This window comes from Gouania willdenowi, chromosome 11 (assembly GCF_900634775.1).
Source record: "Gouania willdenowi chromosome 11, fGouWil2.1, whole genome shotgun sequence".
Taxonomy (NCBI): domain Eukaryota; kingdom Metazoa; phylum Chordata; class Actinopteri; order Blenniiformes; family Gobiesocidae; genus Gouania; species Gouania willdenowi.
Genome location: NC_041054.1, coordinates 4847869 through 4875377, shown reverse-complemented (window position 1 = coordinate 4875377; position 27509 = coordinate 4847869). Strand labels below are relative to the sequence as shown.

The window sequence follows — 27509 nt, the reverse complement described above, 5'->3', positions numbered from 1 at the left end:
GTAATAATCTTTAAAACAGCTTATTTACCCTTTGTTTTAAACTAGCACATTTTTTAATCTAATGAAAATTGGCCTTTTTAAATAATTTTGGTTGCAGCTACAGTAGTAGAGATATTGTTTTCACATCTACAGCGACATGGACAGAGTGGTAAATAAACTCAAAACAAAGTCAGAAACCCACAAACAGCTTTTTTTTTCCTCATCAAGCCAGACTCACTTAATCACCTTAACTAAATTAGTTTGAAATTAGCCGTCTTTCTAACTCCCCCTTTCACAGCTTTGTGGATTAGACAGATTACATGTCTGAAACTGTTTTTGTGCTTTTTTTTCCTCCTCTCCTCAGTCTAATGTATCATCTTTTTCTACTTGTCTTGTCTTGTCTTGCCAAAGGACACTTTGACACATAGTCAGATACTGGGATCGAACCCCGAGGCTCTCGATCAGAAGACGACCCACTACCACCTGAGCCACGGTCGCCCCACATATAGATGACACCAATGACTTAATGAAACATAATGTTGCATAAGTGTAACACGAGCAGGTAAACTAAATAAATATTTTACTAATCGTACTTCCTGGTAAGAAATCACATTGTTTTATTTATTGCTTAACGTAGGATTGTTTCATAACTTTAGCCTATTGTCATCCTGTTTAAAGTGCACGGTCATGATGACCATAGATATAGAAAAGAAAAGACTTAATCTGAAAAAACTCAAGAGAGGGATGGATGATCTACTTTCTGGAGAGACATTTGTTCCATTATCAAACGTTTGTTTAAAAAAAAAAAAGGATATACGCTCTTATTTTGAAAACGACAATTTTCTATATGAAAAACCGGAAGTTCTTTGTTTTTAGTTATTGTTGCTGCATAATCTTTCATTTTATTTTTTTTAGAAACAAAAATAAAAAGAACCGTTTGTTTTTTTTAGTTTTGTTTATCCCTTCTCAGCCATAAGAAGAAAAAAAAAATGCCTTGAATTTCAATCGTTTTTTAGTTTAAAATTCAAATCAAATACACAGTTTTTTTTAAAATATCCTTTTCTGAACGAATTTCTGATTTTATTTTTCATTTTCTTTTCTCAGTACATACCTTTTTGCGCCTGCATTTCTGCGCCGTTTTTTTACTCACCCTTATAAAATTAATTCTATTTCTTTGCAAACGACGGTTATGTCGACGTTTTTTTTTTTTTAAATTTGTTTAAACTTAAAATAAATAAATAAATAAATAAATAAGTAAATGAATAAATAAATAAATAAATAGCTGACACGTTGCAGGTGTGTGTGTGTGTGTGCGCGCGTGAGTGTGTAACTGCTTTTACTTTCACTATCAGTCATCCACTGCTACACACCAACGAAGAAGCACAGAAACCATTGGGATAAACAGGAAAAATCAGCCATGGCGTTTCAGTATCCAACTGCCCGCAGAGATGAGACTAAGGTCGGTGTCCATTCATTAGATCTCCGTGGGTTTTCCTACCTTTGGCCACTTTATTCAATCTAGGAAAGTCAGGAAGAGTGGATACACACGAGAGTAGGCGTGGCCTCGTGTAAAGGCCAGAGACGAGTGAGCTAACAATGCTAACGTTTACCTTTTAGCAGCGGTTTATTTTCTGCTCTGTCACGTTTAACCATAGATATTATATATATTTAACGGTTAAAGCTGGGCTCGCACGCATGAGGCATTCCCGTTTCCGCCGGAAGTACAAGAAAGTGAAATGCAGTCTTTTTAAGGGCATATTTCCGCAGAGGTGAAAGTAACGGATTACCACAGGTGTAAAGATTACTGATATTTCCTACTCAAGTAGAAATACTGTTTCTGGATTTAAATTGTACTCAAGCACAAGTAAGTCATACATAGAATATTAAAGTAAATACTAAGTAAAAAGTAGCTCAATTAAATAGTACTCAAAGTTAAAGTTACGAGTTACTTTCACCCCTAAAGTTTATTTTTGGTAATAAATCTTGCCATGGTTCCTTTGCATACTCTAAACATCTCATGATTAAATTTATGGAAAAACTGTACAAGGCTTTGATTAGAAAAACAACAGAAACACACAAAAAAAATGACAATACAAATACTCAAAATGATTCCCAAATTCACACAAGAAGACAAAAAAGATTACAGGAAAATATAGAACAAACTGACAAAAAAAAAAAACCGAAACTGTCAATTCAATTCAACTTTATTTGAATAGCGCAAATTACAACAAAGTCACCTCAATGCGCTTATCAAAATATAAAATTCATAATAAGAATGAAAAAAAAATCCACGAGAACAGAAATACACAAAATTACTTGAGAAACTTTGAGTTTTTCTGTAATAAAGCTCAGATTTGTCATTATTCAAAATGCAGACATAATGTTGATATTGTGTCCAGAAGATCACATTTTTGTGGCCCCCGCTGTGATAAAAGTTGGTTTGAATTTTATTTATTTTAAATAGATTCAATCTTTTATTTTTTTTATTATATAGGAATTTGTATGTGGTTTTAATGTTGTTAAAAAAATAAGCGTAGTTAAGTTAAACTAAAACTATTGATACGGAAACGTATCCAAGTGGTCGAAAGCGCCGCACTCAAGGATCCTTCCTTCCGCTAACATGGGTTCGAATCCCATTTTTGTCATATATACAGTATTTTTTCATTTTAACTTATTTAACACGGCAAATTCCACCTTTAAAAATACATAAACGAAAAAAATAAACATTTTAGGGTACTTCCTGGGTTAAGGCTAAAATAAAACTGACGGAACTTTAAGTCATGTGGTGCTCCTATCACTTCACCTAAACTGACCAATGAGGGGCGCTCCGTATGAATAGCAATGGCCAAACCAAAACCATGCAAGAGTACTCATATTTTTTTGTGTTTCTGTTGTCATTTTGGTGTTTTTATTGTTTTTCTAATCAAATTCTTGTACAGAAATCCCAAAAGTAATCCTAATATCAGACTGAGGTGTTGTTGCTTAAATTTGTAGTCATACACTTTCAGCAATGCTAAATATATTTATTATTATGAGAGGTAAACACTCCTTGCAGCTTGTGTAATTTAATTACCATACAGTTTTTTCAGATTCAACTGTGGAGAAAATTACAACTGATTGGTTTGGACGTAATCGCTGGAGTTCGTCCAACAAAATTCTCAGGAAATTTGTTGGATTGTTTGAATAAGTCGAAATGAATTACTTACTTAGAAATTAGTTGGACATACTGGTAAATCCGGTTTCCATAACAGCTTCCGTCAGTTTGTCGTCCAAGATTCCAGCGGTGATGAGTAGTGAGTGAGTTGGTAAACCCAATAAAATGCCAAAAGTGGTAGTTGAGGCTTGGATTAACTTCACTTCTTCAGGAACTCTTGTTTCGTCCAAATATCATCTCATTGTTGCGTCTCCTGATCAAACTCTGGGGCTTCTGAGATGCTCGTGCTCCTCACTTATTTTAGTTTTTTGCAGGTAGAAGTCATTATTTAACAAAGGCCACTTTTACTAAATACTGAAGTAACTGCAAAAAAATGTTTTTATAAAAATATGCACAAAATGATGACAAAAACTCAAACAATGACAGTGAAAATACACGAAACGACTTCAAAATCACACAAGGCGACTACAAAAATATAAAAGCATAACAAAAAATTAAAAATAAATAAATAAATGTTTAACTGATTCCACAAGAAACCACAACAAAGATAGACAAAATGACTCCAAAAACACAAAATGTTAAAGTAAACAAAAGAAGAGAAAAACACATGCAAAGTTGTCTCTTTTATCCTCATCACATGATGCATAGACAAAATCATCTCGTGTCAAATCAACCTCACACTGTCTCTTCCGTGAACAACAGGAAGCTTAGCGCTCAAATTGCCGATTGGAGATATTTGGTTTTTAACAAAAAAAACACGTCTTCAATGCTTGAAATCGACAAAAAGTGTAATAAACTAATTTAGATGAAACTGGCTCGAGTTAAAAGTGAGAAAGGTAAAAAAAAAAAAAAACAGGACAAAGTACGAGAAGATAAGCAAAATACTTGGACAAAATGTAAAAATTCAACCTTGCAATGACTTGATTAACTCTGGGTCTCATGGATTATTGTACGGTGAGCTCAAGAAGGCACTGCAGAAGTTGACTGAGCTTACTGCAAAGAGGAAAAAACTTTCAAACTAATTTGTAAACTGTAAATATTAATAACCTATATCTAGACAATATTTGTTGAACTGAAGATTGAAGAATACGTGCAAAACTTTGAAAAAAACAGTGGCCAAGTTTATTTTTTTTTTAAAATAAGTTCACTTCTCATGAAATATTTAGGCTTATTTTGAGTCTATGTATTTTTAATTTTTACTTATCTATAATATTGCTCTAAATAGGTTGAAATTCACTGAAAAGCTTTCAGTAAACTCTTAAGAGATTTAATCCACAGCATTTGAGTTGCTGAACATCTAATAATGATAAATTTTATTTGTAATGCACTTTACATTTGATACCAACTTTCAAAGTGCTACAAGATTAAAACAATACATCACAACATATATTAAATGACTAAAAACAAGCGTTTGCTGTTAAAAAGAGACAGGACTAAAAAGAGGCATTAACTGTTAAAATTCGAGTTTCGATTCGATTTTTGATTTTTTTTTTTTTTTTTCAGTGCACTTAAAAATGACTGCAGACATCAGATATATTATCAAAAGTGCACATTTATTGCTGTGATTGTCCTCAGGAGTTAAAATGCATAGAACAATCCCTAAATAAAAGTAAATGAGGCTCTGTCATTCAACTATTTCAAGCTTTAACCCAGGTTTAAGCAAAAGTGCAACAGCAACTTCACAGTAGCTTAAATTTTCTGATTAAGAAATCAGACAACTACATATTTTATAACATATAACATTACAATTAAAAAAAAAATAAACTCTTCTCTTAGCATCTCAGCATAGTGTGAATAAAAAATTGAACACGCCTGTGGCACACATGGCCTACTGAAAGGGTAAACAAAGAAGGGGCTGGCTCACATCGGAATGCGAAAGAGTCTGAAAAAACTTTGGTGTGGAAAAATAAACAAAAATGTATTTTTGAAAAAAGAAAAAAAAAACTCAAATTTGCAAAATAAAAATAGTTTTTATCTACAAGTCCGATTAATCAATTAAATCGATTCTTTGCCCAGCCCTAGCGTCCACTGTTTGCATGGCCCTGAGGTGGTCTGGGAAGGTGTTCTACAGTCAGGGGGCAGTGGCTTCAAAGGCCCTGTCGCCCATTGTTTTGAGCCGTGTCCTGGGCATGAGCAGACTGTGCTGTTGGCCTGACTGGGTCTATGAGGTGTGTGGTGTGATCAGTTCAGTGGAGGTGTCATGACTGTCGAAGGAGAGGTGGGGGTCAAATTTAACCCTCAGATTTGTGTCAGAGGGAGAGAGGGGAATGGTGTGTCCAGAAAATAAAACAGAGGTGATTGGGGAGGAGCAGAGTTGATGAGGGGTTCCAGTTTGAATGGCTTCTGTTTTTGAGCCATTTAGCTGCAGGAAGTTTTGACTTATCCACATCCCTATCTCCTCCAGGAGCTGAGGCAGGCAGCCGTGGCAGAGAGGGGGCAGGAGGGAGTGACTTTGAAATATAGTTGTGTTGTCAGCATAGCAATGGAAATTAATTCCATGCCGCGACCCAGGGAGAGCATGTAAATGGTGAAGAGGGTTGGACCGAGTACGGAGCCTTGGGGGACCCCACAGGTGACAGTGTGGGGTCTTCCACCTGCCGAGCTGCTTTTTGTCACAAACGCATTTATTTGTTCTTCCTGTGCATCTTGTCTTTAACAGGTGGACGACTACCATGGAACAAAGATCTGCGACCCCTACGCGTGGCTGGAGGATCCTGACAGTGCAGAGACGAAGGTACAACAACAACAAAAAAAAGAAACTTTTCTGCTGGATTCCGACCAGCTTGTTTCAGTTGTCATCACTTTATCATCTTTCTCTTTTGTTTTCTAGGCCTTTGTTGAGGAACAGAACAAACTGACGATGCCGTACCTGGAGCAGTGTTCTGTTCAGAATCTGTTCCACCAGCGTCTCACTGAGGTCTACAATTACCCTAAATACTCCTGCCCTTTCAAACGAGGGAAGAGGTACTGCCTTAGATGACTCAAATACAAACAAAAACCCAAGAGTAGGGCTGGGCGTTATGGACCAAAATTCATATCAACATTTTTAGGCCGGGCTACCGGACTCAAAACGCCACTCACTTTGGTCTTCTTCTTGTTCTTCCTGTTCTTGTTGTTGTGTACACTAGTTAAATTCACTAATCCTTTGTTATTCGTGAACGCATCTTCTGAAAATTGGTAGGTATAATCTATGGATGTGTACACATTCATGATCGGAGTCCGATTTATGATTTGGGCAAGGGGCCCCTAAAAAAAAAAAATCAAAAGTCGAATTCTCATTTATTTGCGAGTCAAACATTACGACGGTTGATAATACCAAATCATTGGCACATACCAATATATAAATGGGACCCATTTCAAATGACTACTCCATCGTTTGTTCTCATTAGATCAGAATGCAGTTTGGTATGAATAATCTATGAATGAACATAAGATGCTCAGAGCCCTTTTTTTGAAATAGGAGCCGGGGGCCCACCCCCGTTTCCGGTAATTTCCAAATTTATGGGAACATAGTCATGTGATATATTGTTTTAAAGGTAATTCAACATAGACGACAATTATGCCTCACAATTCGATGAGGGGCCCACCCCCCTTTTTTTCAGCAATTTCCATTAAAGTTGTTTTCTCATTTATTTGTGAGTCAAATATTGTGACAGTTGGTGGTACCGAAACATTGACACTTAACAATATATGAATGGGGCCCATTACTCCGTATGTGCCACGGGGGCCCCAATTTCAAAGGACTACTCCTTCGTTCATGTTGTATGATGTTGAACCGAGCTGTAATTTGACATGGATATTCTATGAGAGGATGTGAAGAGCCTCTTGGAGACCTTTTTGAAAGGGGGGTCATTTCTAAGTTTATCGGAACGTTGTCATGCGATATATCGTTTCAAAGGCAATTCAACGTAGATTATGATTTCACGTTGCACAGTTTGATCAGTCATTTGACTGAATTCTGGGAAACATGGTACATGATATTCGGCGCGGAGACGTTCCGCTGACCCTTCCGTAGTTCATCAGAACTCAGTTCATCAGAAAAATACACACGAAAAATGTACAAACAGAGAAATATACAGAAAAACAACAAAAAGACACAACGACACAGAGAGGAAATAAAAGAACACAAATGAACAAAACAACAAATGACACAAAAAGAAAAAATATACACAATTGGAGTGACACATTTATTAATAAACAGCTGCACAAAATGTGACACTTTTAGCTTTTTCTCCTCTAAGGGACAGCATGTGTGAGTGAGTTGTGTAGTGTGGCTTGTTTAGAGGAATGTGTGGATTACGACACACTCTAACTGAGCTTTTAATGCTTTTCTGAGAAGTAGTGAAAGCAGGGACTCCTAAAACAAGTACTTTAAATACAAAATAAGCTGTAAAATAATAATAATGTATATATCAATATAGGTGATATTGTAAATTTCTATATCGCCAATATAGAAAACTCAGTATATCTTGAATCTCGATATACCTACCTAATAGATGTATACAATTAGTAATACGTACACTGTTTACCTCATGTTGTTGCCAGATATTTCTACTTCCATAACAAAGGCCTTCAGAACCAAAGCGTGCTGTACGTGCAGGACACCCTGGATGCTCCTGCGACTGTCTTCCTTGATCCCAACACTCTGTCTGAGGATGGAACCGTGGCTCTACAGAGTGAGTTTCTCTGGTTTTCTGAAGAAACCTAAGTAAAACATGTTTAAACTGCTGACTCTGTTTTCCTCCGTTCAGTTGGTCGTCTGTCGGAGGATTCTGAGGTTTTTGCGTATGGTTTGAGCAGCGGTGGCTCCGACTGGGTAACCATCCACTTCATGAGGGCCGATGACCTGACTACGCTCCCAGATGTTCTGGAACGGGTTAAATTCAGCTGTTTGGCCTGGACTCACGATGCAAAGGGAGTGTTTTATAACTGCTACCCTCAGCAGGAAGGCAAAGCTGACGGTATGCACAAACGCATCACTGGATGCGTTTCAGAAACACTGCTTAGAGCATCCCGTTCGGCCGCAGGAGACAGTATAAATGACGTAGAAAACATGAATTCTTGTATAAATTACCAAATATTCCAGTTGTAGATATCTCATATTCACCAATTTAATGAAACTCTACAATATTTTTGGGGGCTTGCAGTTTTCCTTTGTTTACATAAAATGAATGCAGTCATTTTTTGAGAGCAAATTGTGGAAATAACTTATTTTCCCACAAATTTTGCAATTTCCCAAAAATAATTCCTCTAAATTTCCTAGAAATTTTATACAAAATCAAGAATTTTTGAAGTGTAGATCTCGCAGGTACTGATGTTAATAACTAGGGCACAATTGATGTTAAAATTGTTCTCGTTTCCACCTGAAATCTGTGGCCCACTTGAGCTAATCTGGTCCATAATGAGTTTTGACACCCCTGATTTAAAGGGACGGAGACGACCTCCAACCTCAATCAGAAGCTCTACTACCATGTGCTGGGAACCAAGCAGTGTGACGACATCTTGGTGGCTGAGTTTCCTGAATATCCCAAGTGGCACAGTGATGTAACTGTAAGTAATAGATTACGGTACTTCAACACGGGCATGTTTCCACTTTCTTTCTATATTTATCCTCAGTTTTTATGAAATTGTGGTCACTTTGGTTTGGTTTGTTTCCTTGTTTTTCTTTCATTTGAGTCTCTTAAGTTTTATTTCAACATCTGTCAAAAATAAGAACGTTATTGCAGCATAGAGGGATCCCGTAGCACTGTAGAGACAATAAATATTTTATTCAAAAGACTTATTCCAAGACGCGCTTAACAAATTTGCATATTGAGTAATATTGGAAGACGCACAACTATGCACGTAGGACGTCCAAACCTGTCCAACCAGAATAAAGATGATGTCACGCCCATGCACGTTATATGATCTGTTGAGTTATAAACACGAGGAGCTTCATGTGCGCTCCACACTACGTCAAGTTGAAGCAACACTGTTTATATTGGACGGTAATTACGGTTACCAAGCGGAGGAAGTACACAGGGCAGGCAGCATCGCGGGCAGCTAAGTGGTGGCAGGGGTCCTCTGGTAAAGACAGCGATATCCAAGCAGAATGCCTGTATTAAATAGATGGTGCGGCTGATGTATGCGTTTCTCGGTTATGCAGACTAAAAAGAGAGACAACCCGTGCACGCCTGGAAGTCCCTTTTGTGTCCAGTGTGCAACAATTATTATGACAGTACCGATTTAAAAAGGAAAAAAACTTACAATCCCCCTACGTTGCTGAAAACTGAAAGTAGGTGGCGCCAAAATTATGTCGGGGGGGCCCTATGCTCATGCTACTAAATGTACTTAAGTAAAAAGTAAAGCAAATGTCCCTTCTATAATAAAACAGGGTTTTTAAACCAACAAATCCATATTTTTTTTTTTAAGAACTTGTAGAATATTGGTTCATGGAAAAAAGGTAAATATGTTACCTTTGAACGCCTGGAGAATTTATCACGTATTATAGATTAAAAAAAAATCCAAAATCTCAATTAAACCCAGAGCAGCTTTGAATTTTACAATTTTCAAATCTTGAAATTTTAGTCATAAAACTAAGGGACCTGCGCAACAGAAAAAAAACTCTAACTACAAAAAAAGTAATGAGTAAAAAGTTACCAGAAAAAAACGACTCAAGTATTTGTCCTTCGTTACTTGTCACCTCTGCCTTTCCTTATTAATTCTTCTCCACAGATATCAGATGATGGCAGGTACGCTGTTCTGTCCATCACTGAGGGCTGTAAGCCCTTCAACCGCCTGTGGTACTGTGACCTCCAGCAGCTTCCAGACGGCATTCAAGGTTTGTAATAACATGGCAAATGCCAGACTCTGGTACCATCGTGAACGCTTTTCACTTTGGGGAAATAAGATCAAACACCATAGAGGTGTGGGCTAGAGCTGTAGCCAGGGGTGGACTGGCCATCTGGCATGCCAGGTATCATCCCAGTGGGCCGTTGCGGTCCGCTGGAGGCAGACATGGTAACAGGTGACCAACAATGGTCCAAAAGTGGCAAAATGTGGCAAGAAAACAGTGAAGTGACTAAATGGGCCAAAAAGCAGTCAAGAGTGGCAAAAAAATGGGCAAATAAAGAGGAATCAGGTGGTATGTAACAATGAAGAGTAGCTTCAATGGGCAAAATGTGGCAAACAATAGTGAAAAAGGGGGGAAAGGGGGAAAATGTAGAACAAAAAGAGGCAAAATGTAGGGTAAAAAGGAAACAAGTTGTATTTATTTGGCAAAAGTAAGCTTATTTGCAAAAATGGACAAAAAATAAAAAGAGATTTATTGGCAAAAGTTATCTAAAGTTTGAAAAATGTCAGAACTCTTTTTTGCTTCATATTTCATGACTTTTCCTAATTTGATAAGTACAGTTGATTAAGCATAAAATGATCATAATAAAATGTTTGTAATGCGCTGGACAAATATTGCACACATTGTTGTTCTTCTGGGGTCAAAATGAACCCCAACTGTTTTAGTTGTGTAAAAGTTGTCTGACTGTGTGTGACCTTACATATCTATGTCATACCCAAACTATTCAAGATAAATTAATTCTAATTGAAAAGTATGGGCCTGATGGTGGCGCTAGAGAACACGTCAAGGTTTTATTATGAAGGGGTTATTTATGTATTCAACAAATACTAATACAACAAGTGTCTGAAAATCATTTTCTGGAGGCAAATATCCCTGGGGTCACATTGACCCCGAGGGTTAAAAGGTGTTGGTAATATTTGAGGATAATATGAGGGTTAAAGAGGGTAGAAAAGCTACACAAATGTAAATAAAGAAGAAATTCAAAGAAAGAAGGTGGGAATTAATGGAAAACACTTGCCCAGAATCACATCCAAGTGAAAAATGGTTGTAAATAATTACAACCAAATCATTGACATTCCACCATATCTTAGAGTTAATTTGTTGGTTTTAAAGTACCGTAAAACTCCTAATAAAGGTTCTGTGATTTTGTCTGGCTGTAGAGAAACAGTGAAGTAACTTTACGTTTACTTTCTTCCCTCCCCAGGGCCGTTGCCGTGGATCAAACTTGTGGACAACTTTGACGCTCAGTACTCGTACGTGACCAACGAAGGCCCTGTGTTCACTTTCCGCTCCAACCTAAACTGCACCTCGATACTGTCTCATCAATATCGACATCCAAAAGCCAGACATGCAGCAGTGGATCACCCTAATAGCACAGCATGAGAAGGATGTCCTGGGTAAGACGGGAAACAGTGGTTTTCATAGACTCGGGTTCTAAACGCTCGGGTTACACTTTGTACTGTATGTTGTTTCCTGAGTCCTTTTTGTGTGTGGCATTGTAAATTCCCAGCACGCTTTAAAAGACTTGAATGTGGAAGTGAAGTTCAACAGTTGCAGAATGTCCTCTTCACTGAAGCCGTGTAGCACGGTTTCAATGCATGGTTCATCACAACAGCTGGGAAGTTCTGCTTGTGGTAAAAACCAGCGTCGGCGGGAAATCTGCTTAAAATCGGAACACCATCGTTTCTGTTTTGTCTTATATTGGAACGACCGTGGGAACAGACGTGTGAATGTACACTGGAAAAGCTTATTTACAGGCTAATATAATATCTAACGGACAAAATATAATTTAAATGTATTATAATAAAATACAATCGTGGTTTAAATCACCATATTTTTAAGGCCAAATTTGTTTGGACCTTTTATTTGGACTTTTCTTTACTTTTGTGTTAGTAGAGAAGATTATAGATCAGTTATTCTGCTTTAGTTTAGGGAACACTTATTAACCATTAATTAGTTGCTTATTAGCATTAGTAACCTATTGGTTCTTAATTAGTCATCATTAAGTACTTATTAATGGCATTATTATACACTTAATGGCAGTCTTCCAGTCCAAACATGGTTAGGATTAACGTTAACCTAATCCTAACCCAGCATGTTAAGATTGTAATTCATATACAACGACTTCCATACTTACTACTAATAAATAATAATTCTGAGGTTATTGCGGGAAACCTCTTAGTTAATGGGTTACTGGTTGTTTAATAAAACCATGTAGGATAAGGCATTAATTAATAAGTACTTAATAATGACTAAAGAAGAGACAATATGTTACTAATTTGCGTGCTAATAAGAAACTAATTTATAGTTAATAAGTGTTACCGTTATTCTTTATATCATAACATCAGATGTGTGCTAAACTACAGGTGGAAAGAGTCTGAATTCATCAGTTCCTTTTAAATCTTTGTTGTGCTGCTGAAAAAACAGAAGATAATCTAAAGATAAGTGTGTTATGGTTCCCTCTGCTGGTGGGAGCTGGAACTAACACTGAATTATTGCAAAGCAATTTCTTACCATCAAGTAGAACCTGGTGAAAATAAGTGAATAAACATGATCACTATTACAAAGCAGAAAATCGTATATAATCCCTAAACATTGTAACTGATCAGCAACAGCCAAATATATTTGTACCACATAATGAATAACAGTTGCTTTTCCTATAGTTTAATGCTAAAATTGCTAATTTGGAAAAGAGTAACCAAAAAAAAGAACCGATAATGTGTGTTTGCATTGTCTTGAAAAGAAGAATATTTCACTTTTTAAAGATTAATTACAAAGCTTCATTTCATATTGTTTTCAAAGCACGTTTAACTCAAGTTTTTAATTACATTTTCACTACCAGAAATTATAAAATAAATAAATAAATAAATCTATTCAGGAGACACTCAATACTGTTTAATTCCACTTATTTACAAAATGAGATTGTAGCACTCATACATTCCATTATGTTCTATTGTTGTTTTTTCACAGTCTTCTGAGTAAAAAGTCAGAGTTGGAGAAAGGATTAAATAATAAGAGAAATGGGGACTTGAGCTGAAAAGCTTTGAGAACCACTGAACTAAATGAAAATACAAGTTAAAAGCGTTGTTTTATTTTACGTGACTTCTCGTCTCGTTGCAGCTTCTGCCTCCCCAGTGAACCAGCGCCATCTGCTGGTGAATTACATCCACGACGTGAAGGACATCCTGCAGGTGTACGAGCTGTCCTCAGGCTCCCTGGTCCAGGACCTTCCTCTGGAAGTGGGAACTGTGGCTGGAGTGAGCTGCAAGAAGAAACACTCTGAGTTCTTCTACAACTTCACATCCTTCACTACCCCAGGTCAATTTGTTTATGATTACAACAGTAACAGTTTTATAAAATTACAATTACGCCATAATTGTAATTAATTATCAAGTACACGATTATGATTGACCCTGATCCAACCCTGAAGATAATGGTCAATATATTTTAACTCTCACACTATTTTAATTTTGATCAGAAAGTAATTTTTTTTAATGAATATAAACAATTATAAAGGCTTTTAAATGTGCTCAGTCAAGTTAAAACATAATTATCTTATCTTTTAATGGATGAACTGATGCTTTATGTTGTGTGTTGCACAGGTATCATTTATCACTGTGACCTGAGCGAATCAAAGCCAGAGCCCAAAGTCTTCAGACAGGTGGAGTCAAAGGTATAAACAAAGAGGACTATCAGACCAGCCAGGTGAAGTCAACTCTACTGCTGTGGAAATAAGCATTTATCAGTGCGTTTTCTATTATGAACTTTGTGTGTTATTGGGTGATATTTGTTTATTTAGTAAAGGCTATGGAAGCCTGTTTCAGCCTCTAAAATAAATTAAAATCACCATGGGAAGTCATAATTATGAGTTAGTGAAGTCATTATGAGTTAGTAAAGTCATAATTATGAGATAAAAAGTCAATATTATGAGTTAGTAAAGTCATAATTATGAGATAAAGTCATAATTATGAGTTAGTAAAGTCATGAGATAAAAAGTCATAATTATGAGTTAGTAAAGTCATTAAGAGAAAGAAAGTCACAATTATGAGAAAGAGTCAAAATTATGAGATAAGATAAAAAATATCCACAGCAAGTCACAATTGAGAGAAAGGCAAAATTATGAGATAAGTCATAAATATGAGAAATAAAGTCAGTTATGAGATAGAAAGTCATATGTATGAGAAAGAAAGTCAGAATTATGAAATAAGTCATAATTAAGAGAAAAAAATTCAAACTTTTGAGATAAAAAGTCATAATTATGAGATAGAAAGTCAATTATGAGAGAGTCTTAATTATGAGATAGAAAGTTATAATTACAAATTAGTAAAGTCATAATTGTGGGAAAATGTTTTTAATGTAAAAACATACAAAAATGTGCAATAAAGACTTAAATAAATAAAGAAGTCTATTTCCTACACTACATGCACCATGTGTTGAATTCTAAGAACTGAATAAACAGCCAAAATATGTATTTGGAATGAATTATTATTCAAAGTATAATTATGAATGTTAACAGTCAGTGTTGGACCTGGTAGATTGTAGGAAATGCTCAGTTTATATCTCATAGTTATGACTTTCTTTCTCATAATTATGACTTGCTGTGGAGATTTTTTTAATTTTTATTTTAGTGGCGTAAACGTGCCTCCATAAAAGTCAGCCTGTGTGACAGGAAAATCAACACAAAGCAAATGCAGCTTTCTTTGATTGGTTTATCAACAGTAGATTATAACAAGAACAACAACTGAGAACCTTCAGACATTAAAATGTGGAATACACTGAGGTTAAACACAATTATAAAATGGTTATATTGTTGTTTTTTAACCACATACTGTATTCTATAGTAAATTCTAGGTGTTTTTTGTGAAATGATCCGACCTAGCCTGATGTGTGTTGGCAGGTTTTCTATTCCAGCAAGGATGGAACCCAGATCCCCATGTTCCTGGTTCATGCCAAGGACATGAAGAAAGATGGAAGCAATCCTGTTTTCCTGTACGGATACGGAGGCTTTGAGGCCTCCATCCAACCATACTTTGAGTACGTACAGCTGCATTACAATACACGGCAAAGTATAGACGAAATGACTCCAAAAACACACAAACGACAGACTTTTTGCTCTTTCCTGTATAAACGCTCAGGTTGGTCATTATTTCTAAATACTGACATGGGGGCCTCGGGATGGCTGTTTCAGATCGACCAGACACCGCGTCGGCTCCACAAACACTTCCACTGATTGTCAGAGGGTGTAAATGAACCGATTGGTCCGCTAGCGCCCCCTCACACTGAGGTCAAACGCTTAATAGGTTTCATTTTCTGGTAAACTGTCCGGGCTAATGCGCGTGCAATATTAAAATTAAAATGAACATTTTGCAACACCGAATAACTCCAAAATAAAGGATGCAAGCTTAAAAAGTAAAAAAGTTTCAGGTCAAACAGACACGCCCTCAGGGAGATTGTCGGGCCACACACACACACACACACACACACACTATATAATCAAAATATACTATTTGAGTAAAATAAAACAAAAACAAAAAAATATTTATACAAAATGTACACAAAACGACAACAGAAATGCACAAAAATATACAAAAAGGCTCTAAAAACACAGAATGACTCCAAAAAACATACATTACAGAAAAATACACCAAACAACAAAAATATGAAAATGAGTCAAAATACACAAAACTAAATATTTATGCAAAAAATACACAACAAAAATGCACAAAACTACACCAAAAAAGATACAAAAATACACATAATGACTCCAAACAACATACATTACAGAAATATACACCAATCATGTGCATGTCCCATAGATTAAACCAGGGAAATCACACACACTATTTTACTTTGCACCCACACATAAACACACTACAGAGTATGTACACCTCTTTATACATCCATCCTTCAAACACATACTCATTTGACTATAGTTGACAACTTTACTTAAGCTCCTCCCACTATATGAATACATACTTCTGACGAGTACTCTACTAGATACAGATAATCAAACCTTATTTCTGAGGTAAAGGATGGCTGAACAAGTCTAGAAGAAATGTTTCTAGGGTTTAATATCTACATACACTAGTTATTTTCTGCTTCTCACTGGTGTCACTGGTTTATTTTATTTCGCTTCCCACAGTGTTGCCTATCTGCTGTTTGTGAGACACCTGGGCGGAGTCCTGGCCGTGGCCAACATCAGAGGGGGCGGAGAATATGGGCTCACCTGGTACAAAGGTGAGTCTGACTGTAAAAAAGAGGCTTTTGAACACTCCATTTTTTTGTTTATTTTATTGACTTGTGCTCTCGCTTTTTTAATCACTTATCTGGCTTGAGTGTATTAACTCAGGATGTTTAATTTTAAAGAAAGGGTTGTAATGACTGTAGCATTTTTAGTCAATAAAGTGTGACAGATTGGGGAGCATTTAATAGATTAGGAATCTGTCTGTGTGGTTTGAAATGGCTACAGACGACTCTGGTTATCAGTCGCACTGTGTTCAGAGATGTTCAGACTAAAATAAGGACCATTCCTAGTAAATAGCCTCATTGTTAGTATTATGTATTTTGTTGTCTTGTAGTAGATTTGTTTGTTTATCCAGGTCTACTTGTATTAATATAACTCTGGACTAAGTACTGTAATATGTATACTTTGTGTCTCTTATTCTGTCTTAGTGCGTCACATTTAAATGTTAAAACTCATAAATAAAGTAAAATGTAAAAAAAAAAAACAGCACTGTAACTGTGAAGTGTTGAAGCCTTGCTAGAGTTTCTGCTCTTCTTTGTTTCTGCAGCGGGGACTTTAGCCAACAAACAGAACTGCTTTGACGACTTCCAAAGTGCTGCAGAGTACCTGATCAGGGAGCAGTACACCTCAGCACGCCTCATCGCCATCAACGGGGCCTCTAATGGAGGACTGCTGGTGGGTAAGTACACAATGACCTGCGCGCGTCCACACTCCATGTATTTTTGTATTAAGTGGGAAATGCAGCATTGAAGCAGAAAGAGGGAGAAAGAGAGAGCAAAAAGTGAACTAATAGCACCACAGTCCATTGACCGCCATCATCTGGAAGCTGAAAACACTGGAGCCGTGGGGATCCTCGCTGATGTTTTACTGCTGACATTTGCAAATAGAGCTGCACTTGTTCCACCTACTTAGTTTTACTTATCAGCTCCCGCTTTGTAATTTAACCCACGAGGCCTTTAACAGCAAATACTGTACATTTGTGTGCTTTTAACAAAATAAAAGTCATCAGAGCTTCAGGACAAATGAATGCGTTTAGATTTTCACACCTTTTCTTTGGCCTTCTCATAAAGTTCATTAAACAGTGGTTAACTGCATGGCTTCAATTATTACAGCTATTAAACAGCGCATTAAGCAGTGCTTATTGACATCGTTTAACCAAGGCTGATTACCGTATGGTGTTTCACAAACAAACCCAGCTCTGTTAGTAACGTAAAGGGTTAAACACACTGTGAATAAACACACGTACACACACACAGGGGCATGTCTGAACCAGCGTCCTGACCTGTACGGTTGCGTGGTGGCAGAGGTGGGGGTGATGGACATGCTGAAGTTCCACAAATTCACCATCGGACACGCCTGGACCACCGACTACGGCTGCTCCGACGACCCCGAGCAGTTCAAGTGGCTAATCAAGTATGGAACACACACACACAGACACACACAATTAGTTTAGTGTTTCTGTGCACAAGGATACATTCATGTACTGCATACTATGCTAAAATAAACCAGGATGAGACCAAACTGTTGTATAAACTATATATAAAAGAAAATGCATGTAAGGATGCATTAGCTCACATGTCAAACTCATGAATTTACTCTATTCAAGAACCATTAAACTTAAAAATGCCATGTCTTTAGTAATCTGTATCCTGATTGGTGGATTAGAATAAATGTTGGGGACGAGTTATTCATGAAAAGTTTGGGTTTGTTTATTTGTACCACAAGGTAAAGTGGATTTACAGACAGTGATATGGCAGACCAACATGATCTTTTTTTTTTTCTTTCTTTTTTACAAAAAAAAACAAGAAAAAACCCCAACATAAGCCAAGGCCAAATCAAAAAAATAATAATAAAAAATATTTTAGTTATTTATTTATTTATCTGTTTAGTTTTATGTTTTTAAACCTTGGGATTGTGACCCCATGTGGGGTCGCCTGTAATGTCTAGTAATTGGTAAAACAAAAAAATATTTAAAAAAAAACCTACTTTACTAAGTAAAATTATGTTTCTAAAAGTTTACAAATAATAAATATCAAATGTAGTTAGAATAGAATGCAGTGTAAACATATCTGAGGTGGTCACTAATCCTGGCTACTCTATATTTGTAACACATAATAAACTAAACATGATCAAAAACTAAGTTTAGAGAGAGAAAAAAAGTCTCTGGGGTCACCAGAAATTTGTGATATCAAAATGGGGTCACGGCCCCAAAAAGGTTGGGTACCACTGCTTTAGTTTCACACATGATTATTTTCTGTAGTTGATATTCAGACATAAATAATTTGATGGTGTATAAAGCAGCCTGTAGTGCATCACTTACGTATGTTGTCTGTCTCTCTGCAGATATTCTCCTCTCCACAACCTTCCTCCGCCCCGTACAATGGCCCCCCCTTTCCCGCCGTCCTGCTCCTCACAGCGGACCACGATGACCGGGTGGTGCCCCTGCACACCCTGAAGTACTGCGCCACCCTGCAGCACGGGGTGGGAGGCAGCGCGGCCCAGTCTCAGCCTCTGATGGTCAGAGTGGACACCCGCAGTGGGCACGGAGCAGGGAAGCCCACCACCAAGGCTATACTGGAGGAATCACACATCTTTGCTTTCATAGCACAGACACTGGGGCTCAGCTGGAAGGAGTGATGGACAGAACACACACACACGCACACACACGCACACGTTTATACACAAAGTAAAGCAAATAAAAGATGAGCTTGATTAAAATCTTTGTTTTCTGTCAATGAAGAACTAAAGCACATTATAACATTTTCACAGGATGCTTGAATGACACGACACAATTTTTCATGTTGATGCTAAATGAAGAACAAACCTAAATAGCGCTTTCACAAAATAGTTTACATTAGTAATGTCAAGCTTAATGTTTAATTTTACAATTTAGTGTGTTATTTGCTGGTCTGCCTTTTGGAGAACAACCATATTTGGGTTGCGATGCATGAAAAAGTATCTTATTGTTTAGGCAGATGCTCCTACTGCTCCTTTTCATTCATGTTTTCATTTTTCAATGTGCAGGAGAAAGAAATATTTGTTTTAAAATGTCTTGAATTAATTAACCAAACGCATTTTCCTTATTTACACAGAACCATTTTAGACACTTAGACGTCAGTAGTCATAGACACGTGTCGTAATCAATCCTGTGACACGACAAAAATCATGGTTCTAGTGGCCTAAATCCAGAACTTTTTCAGCCATGTGGGAGCATCTGAAACATGCAGAATCGCAGCCCTCCAGGAACAGATCACTTGGTTAGAAAGTGAAAGTGTGAGTTTAGAATGACAGGTTAACTGTAAAGCTTGTTGCAGTACTCACCTCTACCTCTAAGGGGCAGTATGGGACTGCAGCAGAAGCTCTTTGCCCTTCAGCACCTGTTGGTCATTGACAGTTTATGTCTTCATTGGAAAAAAAAAAAAACTAAATCTCATTTGTTCTCCTTCTTAAAATTACTACAAACGTAAATCCATCTGCGTAACAGTAAAATGAGAGCATGGGAATAAAGCCTTACATAAGGGGATTAAACACAAAGATGCACTGGATGGTTATGTATGGAGGAAGATCTTCACATTCAATACATGCCAAGCAAATCTGTGTCAATTCCACTAATTCTACTAAACGCCCTGGATGACGAAGATGTTTCACTCACAGATGTGAACGAGTGTTTTAGAAAAGTCGAGTAAGGAATGATGGACAGCGGATGCAGCCAGGGTTGGGGTCAATTAGAATTGAAATTGTGTTATTGATAAGTTAATTTCAATTATGGTGTAATCATAATTGTAATGTTAAGAATCTGTTGCTGTCATTAATTTAACGCAAAAACTGAGGAACCATGTTACAGTTCTATGTACAGTTCTACACATATGTCGTTAACTATTAAAATATGTTTCATATCAAGCTTTCCAACATTTTACCAGTTAAAAAACATACAAATCAAGGGGTATATGGACACAAAGATGGCTCACATGCCCCCAACAAAAATATTAAAACCTACATTTTCATTGATTAAGAAGCCTAACAAGGTAATCAATAGAAATTAGATAATAGATATTTGTTTAGTGTATTCTACAGCTGGTTTAGGACCTGTTATCATAACAAATGCTAACAGAAAGCTAACATAAGAGGAAGGTTAACTTTTATTAGGTTATTTATTAAAGGCTCAGCAATTGTAATTTAACTTTAGCAATTGAGAATGTAATAGTAATTGACTAATATCTAATTCTAATGCTAGGCTAATGCTGTTGCTAGGCTATTGTTGATGCTATTGCAAGGCTAATACTAGGTTAATACTTGGCTAATGCTAACATAAGGCTAATGCAGTGAGACGCAGGCATGCACCTGCATTCTTACTTGCATTTTTTTCAGGAAATGCAAATAATCCAGTTGTAATTGAACCTCTGTAATTGAGAATGTAATGTAATTGACTAATATCTAATGCTAATGTTAGGTTAACGCTAATGCTATTCCTAGGCTATTGTTGATTCTATGTTAATGCTATTGCTAGGCTAATGCTAGCCTAATGCTAACACAAAACTAATGCTAAGACACAGGCATGCGCTTGCATCCTCACTTGCATTTTCTTCAGGAAATGCAAATATTCTAGTTGTAATTGAACTTCAGTAATTGAAAACGCAACAGTAATTGACTTTCTGAGGATGATAAATAATTGTAACTTAATTGTAAAAAAGAAAATGCTGGTCACTGTAATCGTTATTAAATTGTAATTGAACATGGGTAATTGTAACTGAAAAATGTAATTGACCCCAACCCAGGCTGCAGCACAGGGAGGCATAGAACGCTTCCTCAGCCTCAAGTCAAGCAGCCAAGCACAAAAAGTGAGCAAAGCTTTGGGTTCGGTCACTGCGAGTTTAATCTGGGCTCAGTGGGAAGTTCAGAACCCCGAGTCTTATCTGACACCTCAGTGGAGAGAGACGGTGGGAACAGGAGGAGGGGAAGTAGAGGGGGAGGATTTACAGACAATGACTCTTTGCCACAGGGACAAAGTGAATGAATGGAGCGTGGAAAGGAAAAGACAAAGCTAGTAATCAGATGGACATTTGGGAGAAAATGAGGATGCTTTAACATTAGCTGCACAAAGGCCTGTGTGTGAAGGTCCTATAGGCTTTGGTTGTGTTTGAAATCACATACAAAGGTACTATACACTAGGGCTGGGCAATTTATCAATATTCCAAGATATATTGAGTTTTCTATTTTATAAATGGAGATGTTTTTTTTTTTTTGTTTTTTTTACTTGTTTTTATTCATACAATCACGCAGTACAAATAACATCATACAAGTATTTAATATTATACAGTCAGTGTCTTCTTTTACATGTTTTCCATATTTCTGATATATATATATATATATTTTATAGCTTATTTTGTATTAAAATAGTCATTTTAGGAGTTTGTTTTCGTTACTTCTCAGAATAGCATGAAAAGCAGCTGGATTTCTAAATGTGCCTAAATCCAAAACTTCCCCTAAACAAGCCACACTACAGAACTCACTCACACGTGCTGTCCCTTAGAGGAGAAAAAGCCAAAAGTGTCACATATTGTGCAGCCGTTTGTAAATAAATGTGTCTGTGTGGCATTTTGACCAAGAGTTGTCTTCCTGGTCAGACTTTAAGTTAAAAATATGAAGATTAATATTGTATGTCGCCATTTTGAGAAAAAAATATTGAGTAATGAGTTTTGGTCCATATCGTCCAACCCTACTATACACTACATACTCAATGAGTATATACTGTCTACTGTATACTATTAGTATGATTAAAATAATTAGGATGGTGAAAGCCTGAAGCACACTGAGGCTAAATATTCTCCACTTTTGAAAGTTCTGAAATCATTTTAAGGAAGAAAGTGACCAAGTAGAATATCATCATGTGCTCATTTGATCCATAAAACTTGCAGAAACAGATTTCATGTCAACATTTCAGAGATTTTTTGAAGACCCTCCATTGTGCTACTGACTAAACTTTGGGTTAACAAGAGCCCTGTGCCTGACACTATTTTTGTTCTAGTCCGTTCCCAACTCAATTGAAAGACGGCTTCTGTACAGATCTTCTGTAACCAATGTTCCTGTACAGGGCCAGAGAACATGCAAACTCCACACAAGGTTTCCCGCCCTAGCGTTGAACCCAGCTGTTGAGGCAGAAGGCCTCCGCACTACGCCAAGGTGCAGTAGCTGTGTTTATTTATCATCTCTAAGAGGTGAGAGAAAGCTCAGGCAGAGGAATGAAAGGATTGAAAGCGGTTCCTCCTGTCTCAGTGGTGTGTGGAGAACCTTCTCCCTTCCCGTCCTCCTTCATCCCTCGCTCCCTCGGCTCGGTGTGAAGATTAAAGCCAGCGGAGTAAAGGGGTGAGCGGTCCACCTCTAAGCTACTGTGAAGGAGAAACTTCCCCCTGCACCAAAGTTGTGCTCTGCGCTCCTCGCCCAAGCTCAAATCGGCTTTAAGAAATTAATCCCTGCATTATGGAACGACTGAAGTAAACAAACAGAAGGAAGGATGGATGATGGATGGATGGGGACCTGCAAGCAAAGGTAAGAGTGTGTGTTTCCCATGAGTAAAGTGTGTGTGTGTGTGCGCACGCGCGTGCGTACACAAGCTGGAAATGTGACAGACAAGTAACTAGAGGAAAATTAAGCAGTAAAAGGCTGTGTTTGAAATCACATGCTAACATACCAACGTACTAACATACTACTCGTACTAAGTCGGACTTCAAAATGAGTATGCAGTGCATTCACATTAGATAGTATGGAAAGATTGAGTATGCGAGAAATACCCAAATGTACACTAGGGATGTCCCGATACAACTTTTTCATTTCCGATATGATACCGATATTGCAGCCTTGCGTATCGGCCAATACCGATATTGATCCGATATCAGCATGAATCATACATATTTTTATTACTTCTTTTTTTTTCTATATAATAATACAAAAATTATAACTTGTTTTGTAGTGTGGAATGTTAAAAAAGGCTTTGATCAAGTGATGTCACTCAAACAGAAAACAATAGTTAGCAACAGTAGGTATGAGAAAAACTGACCCATTTATTATTAACCAATACGTTCCATACATTTTAACCTTCAACATAATATCTACAGTATTCTACAATTGAATAAAATATATAAAAAAATTGGAAATTTTAATCCGATTTTCAGGTTGATATCGGATCGGGACACCCCTAATGTATACTATTTCGGGACATTTTTGGTATGCACGGTGGACACACTAGTCATACTCAACCACCCCATGATGCATTGCGAGCGTAACATAAAATCGTCCTGGGACCGGCTTCAAGCTAAAAATCAAACATCCCCTTTTCAAAATAAAAGCATCTCTTATTGTCTTCCATTAATTATATTTTTTAGCACTTTTGTGTTGCACAATGGAGGGTCTCCGAAAATGTCGGTATGAAATGTGTTTCTGCAGGTTTTATGGATCAAATGAGCACATATTGATATTCTACTTAGTCACTTTCTCACTTCAAATTATTTCAGAACTTTCAAAGGTGGAGAATCAACAAAGATATTTAACCTCAATGTACTAATCAATCGTATTTAGTTGACAGTATGTACTCATTAAGTGTGTAGTACGTTAGTATGCTATTTTAAATACAGGAGAATCGCTAATTCTCTTGGATACAAACCCTATCAGTGTACAAGGAGGGCCGTATACTTTACAGAGCCACATTGTACAGTTAGCCTAGCTTACAAGCTTACATTAGCTGCTCGATGAGGCGTGAAACTCGTCATTAACAACAGAAAAAGTCACTAAATGTGTTAAAGTCACTGAAAAGATGCTAAATATGGCCATAAAAGTTGCTACACGCTGCTGAACCAACAGTCCTCCTATCTATCTAGAGTCATTCGCCCAATCCTGGCTCAAAAGTTTGCAAGATTTTTCTTTAAAATGTTAAATTTTATGTTAGGTTGGACATAATAAAGAAGTATTTGTGAAAGCACTCATTTAAATTGTATAGTTTCATTTAGCAAAAAATCTGCCTTTTCATGTTCTGCTCAATACCAAAAATAACTAATTAATTAATTTATGATTTCCCCAGATTAAACGTTCACTAATAGCGTCAGGTTTCCATGATTAACATTTGAGGGCATTAGAATAATTAGCTAATCAAGAAAAGTTTTACCCTCAAATGAAGTGGATTTCAAATCAGTCACGCATTACTTCAAAGGCTTTGTGTTGTTGTGGAGCCGATGATTAGCATCAGTCTGTGGGTTTGTCCCATTTACACAAATAAACATCCAAAATCTGACAAAACTCAGATCAAACTTCATCACACGACTGCACTCGTCCTTAAACTGAGAGACGACACAATAAAACACACGTGGAAGTGCGTCTCTGTATTACAGACACTGTATTCCTACTACAATGTTAGGCTTATCGATTTTTTTGCCGACTTTCTGCTTCATTTGATCAAGTGTGGATGTGAGGATGACCCAGAAAAGATGGGAGCCAAGTCTGGAGGCTATTAGAGTTTTATACTTTACACTGGATCAGAGCCAGAACGGCGTTATTTTAAACCCTCAACCAGAAATGGCTGAATTCACTCTAAAAAGGCCATTTTAAATACAATAAAGGTTTGTCTTCAAGGTGGATCTTATGCATCAAAATAAAATACGATATCAAACATTACTTCAAGTTCTCAACGACATCTTAAAGGCACACCGCAGACTTTGTGACCTAAAGAATTGACCCATATGAGTTATTTTACATGATTCCTCAGGCCAATATACAGTGCTTGACAGTATCAATACTCTTCAGATACTCTTCAAATACTGACTATGCAAGTTTGGAGAGACGGACCATCTTTCACCAGGTCATGTGATGTGGTGAATGTCTTGAGAACGTTTCACTTTACAGCAGTCAGGTGACCACAGGCTTGGATATATCTAGTTCCCACGTGACGTCACAACGTACAGGCATTTCCCGACCCGGCGCTATTGCTGTGGGCAGCTGAAACAAGTTAGCCTCTGTTTACAGCCAAAAGAGCACATTAGGTAGTTTCGTGTTGGGTTAATGGTGCACTAATCGCCGTCAGAGTTCAGTTAAACGTGGATTCTTTAGTAAGGGAAGTCGGATCCATAACTTCGGGATAAGGATTGGCTCTAAGGGCTGGGCTCGCGTCGTGGCTACACTCTATGGGCTGGAGTATGATCTGGAGGAGCAGCCGCCACCGCTGCACTCTTCTCCCCGCCGCCAGAGACCCGGTGCTCGGCCCGCCTTACCGCGTCGGTGGCGCTCCCCCACATTCCCTGGCCTCGCTGCCTTTGTTGACCTCCTTCGCTGGGGGTTTGTTGAGTTTTGCGACAGTGCTGCAGTGCTTGTGGCCACTAGGGGCGCTTGCGTGCAAGTTACCGGTCTAGCGCCCCGAGCGGCCTAAAGTTACACAGTGTGCCTTTAAGGTAATCAAATGTACCCATCTTGTATAACCCCCAGGTTTTTGCTGACCTTCCCCTATGGGGCAAAATTCAAAAAATGCCTTGATTATGGACGTAGCTCCAGAAACAGTTAAGACACGCCCAGTTTATACTATAAAATCTCCAAGGAACAATCTATGCTATGCTAACTAGCTACTCATTACTCACTATAGCTCTCAATTCATTATTCTCTTAATTAAACCTACTCACCACAGATTGTAGAGCCCACAGGTGCTTGTTTTTATAAAAGGGGCGGGGCTAACAGTGTTTGTGACACAAGATGGTCCCAAAATGTCAGCCAATAGCAAAAATGTAATTGTAATAGCTGTATTTCAACCCAGAGAGGAAAGTCACTGACATTTTACAACAAAATACACCAAATTTAAATACTTTGACTAAAATATTGAAAATTGGACGATGATTAATAAACAGCGCTACTTAATACTCAAATACATGTGTATTCATTAAAAAAAGTGGTTTGGGGGTTTAGTTCCTCTTAAAAAAATGTCAGATAAAATAATAATATTTATTAACACCAGTGTTAATTTTAACAGCAGATTTTGATTTAATTTGAAATGCAACTTGGTTTCAGTCAAAATGTATTTATCAGGACTATTTCAATTCAGTGTAGTAGTTTTAATCAACTAAATGACATTAAGATTTTAATCAACTAAATCTGTTCAATTACCATTTTTTTTAACCCGATATGGGATGGTATTAATGTTTGCATTTGATGTGATCAATACTTAAAAACCACAATCATCTTACTTCTTATTGGGTATTTAGCGACGAGTCCCGCCTTCCTCACAACAGTAGTTTTAGATTCGATAACTTCTAAAACAGAAACAAAGTTCTGATTGGATTTCATCAAATGTGAATATTATAGAAAAATGTAGTTGACGAAAACTATGTAGAAAATGTTAAGTCAACAAAATGAACAGAAATTGGGAGGTACAGTACATGTTCATGAACTATTTTATGGATAAAGAAATCTGGAGTCACGTTTGTCATTTTGTGTGTTTCTGAAGTCACAAAAATAGACAAAAAAAAAAATACACAAAACAACAGAAACACCCACAAAATGACATTAAAAAAATGCAAAAAAAAAAAACAACCAAAATATTCTAACAAAACCAAAATATTATTGTTTAGATCGGTCATTATTTTAAATTGTGACATGAGTGTTGATAACTTGGCCTTCGGATCAGATACAATCACATTTTAGTACATCGTCATGTTAAATATCCAAATACTTTTGTTCATTTCAAGTCTTGAAAAAGAGATTCTAAGGTACATGAATTAATGTTATAAATATTTATGACTGAATGTGAACCAAGCTGAAAATCTAGGCGTAGGTCTGATAAATAACCATTGAGTCTTTGCTTGTTCTTCCAAGAGTTGAGAAGCTATTAGACACATAAGCAGCTTCTGAGAGCTGTGGTGTTTGGTTGCGTGGGAGGTTTAGAGAGTCTGAGCGAGTGTTGTCTCACACATGATGAAACTCATTAAATCGCTCCTTCTGATTGTCCTGGATTTAAAAAGAAAAACAACAACTCTCAGAAACGATGTAAAACAACAGGGTTTTAATGTAATCTGTGAGATAATGAAGTGCGGACACACACACGCGCGTGCACACACAGTGACCCCTGTCAGTGGACCTGGCAGCACTCTCATCCACACACCCACAGCAACAATCCCACGCACTGTGCATTTGAATTTAAAACCATTTCCCAAACCCTCAGTGCTTGTTTTAACGTTCTAAGCGTGGGCGTAAAGCCATGAACCAGAAAGAGAGATAACCTGTGTGTGTGTGTGTGTGTGTGTGTGTAAGAGAAAGAGATCAATAAGATGTTC

General features: G+C 37.2%; 1 protein-coding gene across 1 annotated transcript; it reads left to right on the top strand.

The window, feature by feature from the left end:
- Positions 1 to 401: 401 nt before the first annotated feature.
- On the top strand, positions 402 to 18927 carry LOC114472465 (prolyl endopeptidase). The gene is given in 19 exon segments (XM_074783822.1): positions 402 to 541; positions 1332 to 1438; positions 5793 to 5867; positions 5964 to 6097; positions 7679 to 7809; positions 7885 to 8094; positions 8562 to 8683; positions 9848 to 9953; positions 11170 to 11267; positions 11269 to 11362; positions 13086 to 13283; positions 13568 to 13627; positions 13630 to 13670; positions 14863 to 14999; positions 16108 to 16202; positions 16757 to 16888; positions 17466 to 17622; positions 18553 to 18584; positions 18587 to 18927. Coding segments are annotated over 18 exon segments (2124 nt in total). The 5' UTR covers positions 402 to 541; positions 1332 to 1396; the 3' UTR covers positions 18847 to 18927.
- Positions 18928 to 27509: the final 8582 nt, after the last annotated feature.